This window comes from Nicotiana attenuata, unplaced genomic scaffold, assembly GCF_001879085.1.
Source record: "Nicotiana attenuata strain UT unplaced genomic scaffold, NIATTr2, whole genome shotgun sequence".
NCBI classification, from domain to species: domain Eukaryota; kingdom Viridiplantae; phylum Streptophyta; class Magnoliopsida; order Solanales; family Solanaceae; genus Nicotiana; species Nicotiana attenuata.
In genome coordinates, this window is record NW_017670596.1 from 51,592 (window position 1) to 62,652 (window position 11,061).

The 11,061-nt window shown below is 37.8% G+C and overlaps 1 protein-coding gene across 1 annotated transcript in view; it reads left to right on the top strand.

The window, feature by feature from the left end:
- The first annotated feature begins 3,515 nt into the window (after positions 1–3,515).
- LOC109241362 overlaps positions 3,516–11,061 on the top strand; it is a 22,889-nt gene continuing 15,343 nt past the window's right edge. Inside the window, exons 1-4 of the mRNA XM_019408098.1 lie at positions 3,516–3,632; positions 3,761–4,082; positions 4,138–4,416; positions 4,476–4,687. Coding sequence (XP_019263643.1) covers positions 3,516–3,632; positions 3,761–4,082; positions 4,138–4,416; positions 4,476–4,687 — 930 coding nt within the window. The remainder of the gene's footprint in view (positions 3,633–3,760; positions 4,083–4,137; positions 4,417–4,475; positions 4,688–11,061) is intronic.

The following is an 11,061-nucleotide window of genomic DNA, read 5'->3' on the forward strand; positions in this document are numbered from 1 at the left end:
GATTGATTTATAGTTCGCGAATAAAATTAAAAGAAATTCATCTTTATTTTTAATTAGATGTCAAGTTAGAGTTTTTCTTTCTTTGGGTTAAAAAAGTTAGAGGTGTTACGAAGAAATAAAACAAATGAACGGTATTTTAATACTCTCGTATAGAAATTGAATCACTTTTTGCAGTTGTAAAGAATCATAGTTTAGCTACTTCATCAGGTTTATATGTAACTATTTGGAATTTTGATTATAAATTTTTGATCTAATCTTACATCTGCATTTAGGAAAGAGCCCTTTTTTTAAAAAAAAATTTGGTCCTCGCTCCCAACGAAGCTTCACTTTGAGGGTACTTTTAAACGTTAATCAAAAGTTGAGAAATAAATATAGATTTTTTTTTTTTTTTTTTTTTTTTTGAAGAATATAGACATGTAGAGTCTTATTCATTCTTTGTCGGAGCTCCATTAACGATAAAAGCAAGTACGAGACGATTTGTTAAAATAAAATTATAAATTGGTAAAAAATTTAACGAGTGAACAAAATTGAACAATTTCAAAAGGGACAAACTTGAACCTTTTTTTCTTAATAATTTATTATCTCCCCACAGCACCACTTTCACTTTATTACCTATGCAAAATTATTGATCTAATCTGACTTCGTTAAAGTAGCAAAAAGCTAAAAGGAGTAACAAAAATAAACAATTAATTGACTTAAGTGTTGAGTCGCGTGACTGATGTGTGGCTATAATTCATGGTTTAGCACATTATGTGCCTTGTATTTTACATGCTTAATGATAATTACACTTTATTTGCGCGTAATGGAGTCTATTTTATGTGTAGGTGAATTGGAGATGAAAATAGAGCAAAAGGGATACTTAAACGTTGAAAGTGTGCTCGAGAATAGTAAAAAGGAGAGACATGGCGAGGCCAGGCAAAGGCCTGCTTAACCAGGCTTTAGCCTTGTTGGGACCAAACACACACACAAGTATACGTGATCGTCAGGTAATAAAGTGACTCGAAAGTCGGATGTCGAACCCACAGAGACTTAGATTGATCGTTAACTAACTAACAACAACAACAACAACAACAATCCAGTATAATCCCACTTAGTGGGGTCTGGGAAGGGTAGTGTGTACGCAGACCTTACCCCTACCCTGGGGTAGAGAGGCTATTTCCAAATAGACCCCCGGCATCCTTCCCTCCAAGAACTTCCCACCTTGCTCTTGGGGAGACTCGAACTCACAACCTCTTGGTTGGAAGTGGAGGTTGCTTACTTCTTGATCGTTAACTAAGTAAACTAAAATTAATTAATTGTCCAAGATATTTAAGAGTGGTATTTTTATATTAATCTACTATTGCGGAAACTTAACAAATAACAACTAAATTATCAAGAATGCGATTTTGTATTACGAGATTTTACTTTAGAAAAGATGGAAATTTCAGGGTTGTGGTTGGTTTATCAATCCTATTAAGTTCAAAAATTCACACTCGTTAATCTAGGTTATCTATGGTTGCTAATTAACCGTATCTTTTATATGAATAGCATGTTCCCACGATACTACTCGCCTGCCCACGGTATATCAACCATATATTCCTATGGTATTGAGTCTATCATGAACGAACATAATACTGTATTCAATTAAGCAAGACTGTTAGGTATATTCCTATCCTAACCGTGAAATCTTCCCCGAGCCACGGGTTCAGAAACAAGCTCTCTCTAATTCTACTCTAATCTAAACACGGCTTTACCAAGCATAGCATAGATAGTAAATAGAACTCAACTGCTGGCCAGGCAATTAAGCAATTATGCACAGAATTAGAGAAACAACCACAACATGATAATCCGAATTAAAGAAGATGTAATTAATAAACTTTAATAATCATGTCCACCACAACCCTAGAAAGTAGAGTGCTTAGCCACTCATGTTCGTAGTAACAATTTTCCAAGTATTTTGCATAAATAAATTACACAGAAAAGAAAAAGGGATGAAGAACTCTATGATTTTCTCCTCCAAAAGTTGTCCAAGTGATGTCCTTGCCTCCGGTCACAAAACTTCCTCCAAAGTGGCATTTTTAGGTCTATTTATATGTAGGAAAAGACCTAAACGTGTAGGTCGAGTCATAGTCACGCCGGGAAACGAATTAAGTCTTCAAAACTCGGATTGGACCTCGCCCTAGGCCTAGCGTCGCCAGCCTAATGCCAGCTTCAGCCTGGCCTTTGGCTAGCCTCGCCAGGCTAAAGCCTGGTGTTAGGCTGGTGACGCCAGGCCTAGGGCGAGGTCCAGTCCGAGTTTTGAAGACTTAATTCGTTTCCCGGCGTGACTAAGACTCGACCTACACGTTTAGGTCTTTTCCTACACATATAAATAGACCTAAAAACGCCACTTTGGAGGGAGTTTTGCGATCGGAGGCAAGGACATAACGTGGACAACTTTTGGAGGAGAAAATCATAGAGTTCTTCGTTCCTTTTTCTTTTCTGTGTAATTTGTTTATATAAAATACTTGGAAAATTGTTACTATGAACATGAGTGGCTAAGCACTCTACGTTCTAGGGTTGTGGCTGACATGATTATTAACGTTTATTAATTATATCTTCGTTAATTTGGATTATCATGTTGTGGTTGTTCTCTAATTCTGTGCATAATTGCTTAATTGTCTGGCTAGCAGTTGAGTTCTATTTACTATCTATGTTATGCTTGGGAAAGCCGTGTTTAGATTAGAGTAGAATTAGAGAGAGCTTGTTTCTGAACCCGTGGCTCGGGGGAAGATTTTGCGGTTAGGATATGAATATACCTAACAGTCTTGCTTAATTGAATACCGTATTATGTTCGTTCATGATAGACTCAATACCATAGGAATATAGGGTTGATATATTGTGGGCAGACGAGTAGTATTGTTGGAATATGCTATTCATATAAAATATCCGATTAATTAGCAACCATAGATAATCTGGATTAACGAGTGTGAATTTTGAACTTAATAGGATTGATAAACCAACCAAAACCCTGGAATTTCCATCTTTTCTAAAGTAAAATCTCGTAATACAAAATCGCATTCTTGATAATTTAGTTGTTATTTGTTAAGTTTCTGCAATAGTAGATTAATAGAAAAATATCACTCTTATATATCTTGGACAATTAATTGATTTTAGTTTACTTAGTTAACAATCAATGTAAGTCTCTGTGGGTTCGACATCCGACTTTCGAGTCACTTTATTACCTGACGACCACGTATACTTGTGTGTGTGTTTGGTCTCAACAAGTTTTTGGCGTCGTTGCTGGGGACTTAGTTATTTATTGTTTAGTTAAGTTAAGCTTTTATTCGTTATTTGTTCAAGTTTTAATTTTCTGTTTGCCTTGTTTGTGTTAACATAGGCTCTTCTCTTGGATGCGGAGGAGTAGAAGCGCAAACAATCTCCTTCCTCTTGATCCTGAAATCGAACGAACCCTTCATAGAGTGAGGAGGGAAGTCGAAGCTAGAACTAGAATTGAATGAGAGTTGGGCATCGTAGTTCAACCATAACCAGTAGAGATGGCAGGTAGTGAAGAGCGTCCGGTGATAGAAGCTGCAAGGCCCAATCTAGCTAATATGACTCAGGCGATTGTGAAGCCTGATATCACGGGTCATTTTGAACTCAAACAGTACATGGTACAATTGATTCAATCCACAGGGCAATATGTTGGCTTATCTCATGAAGACCCGCAGATGCACATTAAGAACTTCCTGTAAATTACAGACACTTACTATTATCCGAACGTTTCCAAGGACTATGTCAGGCTGACACTGTTTCCCTTTCACTGCTGGGAGAAGCTAAGGAATGGTTACAAAAGGAGCCCGCGAACTCAATCCACAATTGGGACGATCTTGCAAGGAAATTGTTAATCAAGTTTTTTCCTACAAAGAAGACAAAGTCACTGAGGAGCCAGCTTCTTGGGTTTCAACAACGAGATGGCGAGACTCTTCGACAAGCTTGGGAAAGATACAAGAAGCTACTCAGAGACTGCCCACACCATTGTCAGACTGATGAGGTGTTGGGTCACACTTTTGTTGATGAGTTGGACAAGGCATCAAAGATGAATCTTGATTCAGCATGTGGGGGTAGTTGCATGGCAAGACTAAGATCCAGATCCTGCTAATGATAATAATTGGCAAGGAGATGGGGAACCACGAAGAGCACTTAAACAAAAGGCAGCAGGTTTGATCGAGCTTGATGACTTCTCAGCAATGAGGGCAGATATAGCGAGACTAGCGAATCAGATGAATAAAATGACAATGAACCAAGCACAACAGATGCAACATGTGCAACAGATGTCTACTTGCTACGAGTTATGTGGTGAAGGTCACACAAGTGACATATGTCCCATAAATCCTGAATCTATCCACTACGTGGGGCAACAAGCTAGAGGGCCGATGAATCAAAATGCTCAATATGGTAGTACATACAATCCGAACTGGAGGAATAATCCTAACTTCTCTTGGGGTCGAAAACAGAATATCAGGCCTCAGGAAATTATAATCGTCCACCTCAACCCCAACATCAAGCAGATGAGAGTTTGACTGACATGATGAAAAAGCTCTTGATAGACAATCAGCAATTGCGCACAGAATTCAAAAATCTAGAGAGGCAGTTTGGGCAGATGGCTAACAATCAGAATACTAGACCTGCTGGAGCTCTTCCAAGTGATATAGAGAAAAATCCTCAAGTCAATGCAGTGACGTTGATGTCACACCCCAAACCTGAGGAGGCGTGGCTGGCACCCGGTGCCGTACTGGCCCGAGCGAACCACTCTGTAACTCTTTTTTTTTTCTTCTAAGTATCATGGGCCAGCATGGCCACAACTTGTAATGTGTAACTGTAAGTGGGCGAACATTGTATCAATAACTATCGTTCTTAAAATATGAATACATATGGGCCGCCAAGGCATCTGACATACTGTACAAAATGAACCTTTGTCTACAAAGCCTCTAAGATTATTTGACATCAAATGGAATAGGGTACCGGCCTACCCATAAGTCTGTAGCAATATTCTGAAATGATGACTCATAGACTCGGCTGCACTCCGAGTGAGGTGGAGTCTTACCGATGCTTCACTGAATGCATATCTCGTCTACTATGAGGGTTTGCCAAACTGATTATCTATACCTGCAGGCATGAATGCAGCGTCCACAATAAAAAAGACGTTAGTATGAATAATGTACCGAGTATGTAAGGCATGTAAATAAGCATATAAAGGATATAAAAGAAACATGGAGTAAATGACTCAACCCGAACCTCTGAAGTGCCACTGTATATGCATACTTATTATACTTATATATATATATATATATATATAATGCTTCTCTTTGAGACTCTTATCCATATCGTATGATGCGTGACTGCCCAACTGATCAGTGTAACTGCCCGACCGGCCGTAGCGCGGTAGTAAATGCATCACTACCCGACCGGCCGTAGCTCATTGGTAAATGAATATGCATGACTGCCCAACCGGTGGTAAATAATGATACATAACTGCCCAACCGATGGTAACTGCCCGACCGGCCATAGCACGGTGGTAAATGCATGATGCATTTACTCACTATATTACAAACATTAACATCTCTATCATATACCTCATTAGGGACTTAATGACTTACTTAGACATGCATGAATATCAGTTTACAGGAATAACTAACATAGACATCCTTAACTGCTAAGAGTAGAAACACTTATGAAATAGCATTACGTTTACGTAACATTACTTGGATCATTCCAAAAGGAAGAAGGGATAGCCTTAACATACCTTTAATGTCAAACTTTCTACTTGTATATGTGAACAATCTCCTCAATCTTGTATGCCAAAACTAGTCTTCTTCATGTTTTGATTTAGTGTAAAGAGATATTTCTACCTTTGTAGCTTAAATTTCTCAAGGGCCATTTCTAATCTTGTTGAGAAGAAGCAACAAATGGATTTCTCTGGCTAACAACGTTGCTTGATATATATGTTATAAGTATATCCTCAAAAAGTGAATGGAAGGGAAGGAAATAAGAATACCAAATTTCTCACGTTTTATTATGTAAGTACGTTAATTAACAATATATTAGAACTAATTCTAGCAAAATTTCACATCCTCAATTGGGAAAAAAAATGAACAACTTTTAAATGCCAATTGGAACTTGTAATTCCTGTAGTGATCTTGAGAATCCATTGAAGAAGGTTTTCTTCTGTATCTTTCTTGAAGATTAGAGACAGGAACTAAGTAACTTCAACATTATCATTATTTTCTGTAAAAACAAATAAAATCATCAAGCACTTGATCAATTTAATAAACAGAAGAAAGAATGTCTTAAGCTTTTACCTGCAAGGATTTGTTGATGAATGCCACCTATTTAATGAATGTTAATTTACATGTCTTGCTGTCACATTAAACCTTCTTAAACTTATATATATATATAATGCTTCTCTTTGAGACTCTTATCCATATCGTATTATGCATGATTGCCCAACTGATCAGTGGTAACCAAGGAAAGTGAGATCGTTGTCTGATCTTTATCATCGAATCCCCAAGTGTGCCCGACCGGCCGTAGCGCGGTAGTAAATGCATGACTACTCGACCGGCCGTAGTCGATGGTAAATATGTAACTAACCAACCGGTCGTAGCTCGTTGGTAAATGGATGACTGCCCGACTGACCGTAGCTCGGTGGTAAATGAATATGTATGACTGCCCAACCGGTGGTAAATAATGATACATAACTGCCCAACTGGTGGTAACTGCCCGACCGACTATAGCACGGTGGTAAATGCATGAAGATGCATGTACTCACTATATTACAAACATTAACATCTCTATCATATACCTCATTAGGGACTTAGGGACATACTTAGACATGCTTGAATATCAGTTTACAGGAATAACTAACATAGACATCCTTAACTGCTAAGAGTAGAAACACTTATGAAATAGCATTACGTTTACGTATCGTTACTTGAATCATGCCAAAAGGAAAGAAGGGATAGCCTTAACATACTTTTAATGTCAACTTCCTACTTGTATATGTGAACAATTTCCTCAATCTTGTATGCCAAAACTAGTCTTCTTCATGTTTTGCTTTAGTGTAAAAGGATATTTCTACCTTTGTAGCTCAAATTTCTCAAGGGCGATTTCTAATCTTGTTGAGAAGAAGCAACAAATGTATTTCTCTTGCTAACAACGTTGCTTGATATATATGTTATAATTATATCCTCAAAAAGTGAATGGAAGGAAAGGAAATAAGTATACCAAATTTCTCACGTTTTATTATATAAGTACGTTAATTAACAATATATTAGAACTATTCTTGCAAAATTTCACATCCTCAATTGGGAAACAAAATGAACAACTTTTACATGCCATTTGGAACTTATAATTCCTGTACTGATCATGAGAATCCATTGAAAAAAGTTTTGTTCAGTATCTTTCTTGAAGATTAGAGAGAGGAACTAAGTAACTTCAACATTATCATTATTTTCTGTAAAAACAAATAAAATCATCAAGCACTTGATCTATTTAATAAACAGAAGAAAGAATGTCTTAAGCTTTTACCTGCATGGATTTGTTGACGAATGCCACCTATTTAATGAATGTAAGAGTCACTTTGATTTACATGTCTTGCTGCCACGTTAAGCCTTCTTAAACTTATCCAATAGTTAATCAATTACCCACATAATTAAGAATTATCTCAAATTACTTAAAATTCTACTCACTTTTAAGACACTTTATACACCTTACAATAATATACTTTACTATCATGGTCATGTGGTACCATATAAAATCTATATATACATTATTATTTCATTAAAATATCCATGTAAAAATACATATATTTTCTCAACTTATAATTTTTCTAATCTCATAAAAAAAGTATAAATTTTCGTATGCTTAATTCTTAAAATGGTAAAAGATAACCTTCTTTTCTTGTGAATAAATATTTTCTATCTTTACAATAAAGAAAATTTCATAAACTTTCTCATATTATGTGTATAATTTAAAGCATATTCGAAAGTAATAATATTCATAACTATATAAAATCATGTTTTTTATTAAACTTTTTACACAAAATATTCCACTCAAAATACCATATCAAATGTATATAACGGTATCAATGTTGTTAAACTTACGGGGTCTTACAATAACATAGTAACGAATCCTTTATAATCTCATGAATGCTCTTAATCCTTTCGAGCTCATATGGATTACTACGACTTATCCTAATATTAAAGTACGGGATGTAACATCCTTCCCCCTTTTAGAAACATTTGTCCTCGAATATTAACTCTCAGAGATTTACAAAATTTTCAGTAGGGTCTCCTCTGTAAAATAAACTAAAACCCAACCTCTATTTGAAGTCTCGACTATTCACAATCTTTTGTACTTGAGTATCTCGTATCTTCTTCACATTTATCTTACTTACCTTTCAATATCGCATCGTATCTTCTGTTGCTTTCATAACCTCCCTTCCACATAGGTGGAAATTACGCCTTAAAGCTCTACTGTGATATCTACACCTCTGGTGCATACAAAATTTGGTGAAAGCTTCATACGGACTTCTTACGACTTAGCTCTATGGCACGATCTGGAAACAAAAGAAGGGTAACATTTCCTAGATCCCATATAGCCTCTCAATTATAAATGTGGCGCGCAACACACCCATAAGTGAGACTCTACTAGGCACGGCTTTGTAGACTTTCTAGGACACGACCCGCTCTGATACCACTTTGTCACGCCCCAAACCTGGTGAGGTGTGGCTGGCACCCGGTGCCGTACTGGCCCGAGCGAGCCACTTTGTAACTCATTTTTTTTCTTCTGACTATCACGGGTCAACATGGCCACATCTTGTAATGTGTAACTGTAAGTGGACGAACACTGTATCAATAACTATCGTTCATAAAATATGAATACATATGGGCCGCCAAGGCCTCTGACATACTGTAAAAAATGAACCTCTATCTACAAAGCCACTAACATTGTGATGACCTTTCTTGCTTTTCAAATTTAATTCTGTATTTTCGAGGCCATAAAAACCTCATTTGGAGTCACCTCGATTTGTGTGCGCAGTCCGGGCGCGTAGCCGGAAAGCTTAAATATAAAAATCTGTGAAAAATGATACGGTTTGACTATAAAATGAATAAATTTGACTTTTGTCAACGTTTTGGGTAAACGGACCCGGACCCGTAATTTGACTGTCCCGGAGGGTCCGTAGTAAAATATGGGATCTAGGCGTATGCCCGGAATCGAATTCCGAGGTCCCAAGCCCGAGAAATGAATTTTTAAAGGAAATTGTTTAAGGAAATTTGAAATGAAATTTGATTAGAAAGTATTGTTATCGGGCTCGTATTTTGGTTCCGATGCCCGGTACAGGTCTTATATATGATTTAAGATGTTTCTGTAAAATTTGGTGAAAAACGGACGTCGTTTGACGTGATTCGGACCTAAATTGCTAAATTTGATACTTGATGAAGTTTGAGAAAAATTTCTTGATTTTGAGGTTTGATTCACTGTTATTGAGGTTATTTTGGTGATTTGATCGCACGGATAAGTTCGTATGATGTTGTTGAGTTAGTACCTATGTTTGGTTAGGAACCCCGAGGGCTCGGCTGTGTTTCGGAGGTGATTCGGGAAGTTTTGAACTTGAGAAAAAAGTTGCAGATTTCTGCTGTTAGTGCCCAGGGATTTTACCCTTCGCGTTCGCGTGCATCCACTCGCGAACGCGTAAGGCAAAAATCCCAGGCGCCCAATTTCTTCTTCGCGAACGCGAAGGTTGAGACGCGAACGCGAAGCTGAGGGGGAAGACCCTTCGCGAACGCGTCCCTCCACTTGCGAACGCGTAAGGCTTTGTGGAGGGGTCACTTTTTTGTTCATCGCGAACGCGAGATCTGGCCCGCGAAAGCGTAGGCTTGAGGAGCCAAAGCTCCATGAACGCGAGCCCTGTTCCACGAACGCGAAGGTCTAACAGGCCTGACTCATCGCGTACGCGATGGGCCTGTCGCAAACGCGATGAGTGTTTTTGCCCAGTTATTTTAAAAGACCCAAAACAGTAGCATTACGGGATTTTATGAAAATTTCACAAACTTCTTCTTCTCCAAAGCTCTTAGGCGATTTTTGAAGCAAATCTTCACCATAATCTCTTGGGTAAGTAATCTTTAACTCATTTTCTTCATTTTCCATTAATACCCATTAGATTTCTAGGCCTAAATCATGTGAATAAGGGTAGAAAATTAGGGATTTGGGTAGAACTAGCGATTTTTGATTAATTGTGATTTAGACCTTGTTTTGGGGTCGAATTCTGGAAATAATTATATATTTGGGGTCGTGGGTGAATGGGTGATTTGATTTTGGTCCGAACCTCGTATTTTGACCAAGCGGGCCCGGGGTCGATTTTTGGGTTTTTGAGAAGAATGATTGGAAAACTATAATTAAACATTGGGATTGGATTGTTTAGCATTTATTGATGTTATTAAGTCGATTATGTATAGATTCGATTGGGTTGGAGCCGAATTTGAAAGGAAAGGCGGTGTTTGAGGCTTGAGTTGGCCGTGGAAGTTTGAGGTAAGTGTCCGGTCTAACCTTAGCTTGAGGGATTAGGAGTTGAGTCCTATTTGCTATTTGTTTCTTGTTGAGTACGACGTATAGGCATGGTGACGAGTATCTATACATTGGTGTCGAGCATGACCGTGAGTCTTAAATTGCAAATTATTATATTCTTAAATGATACTATGGATGCTTTAAATTTATGGTTCTCGACCTTGAGTAATAATTGAGTTTGTTTTGTGGAAAGTACTTATGGCTGGGTATTTTGGTGTTAGCTGAGATGAGTAGAAATTGAATTAAGATTGGTTATAGCTGAATCTCCCTTGACGGGATGTTTGACTTGATACTGTTGTTCCCTTACCGGGAAGTTATTATATTGCTTTGTTTCCCTTGCCGGGACTCCTTGTGATTTTGTGTTGGCTTGTGAAATGGGATCGGGTGGTACGCCTACCACGAGATATGATGAAATGGGATCGGGTGGTACGCCTACCACGAGATATGATGAAATGGGATCGGGTGGTACGCCTACCA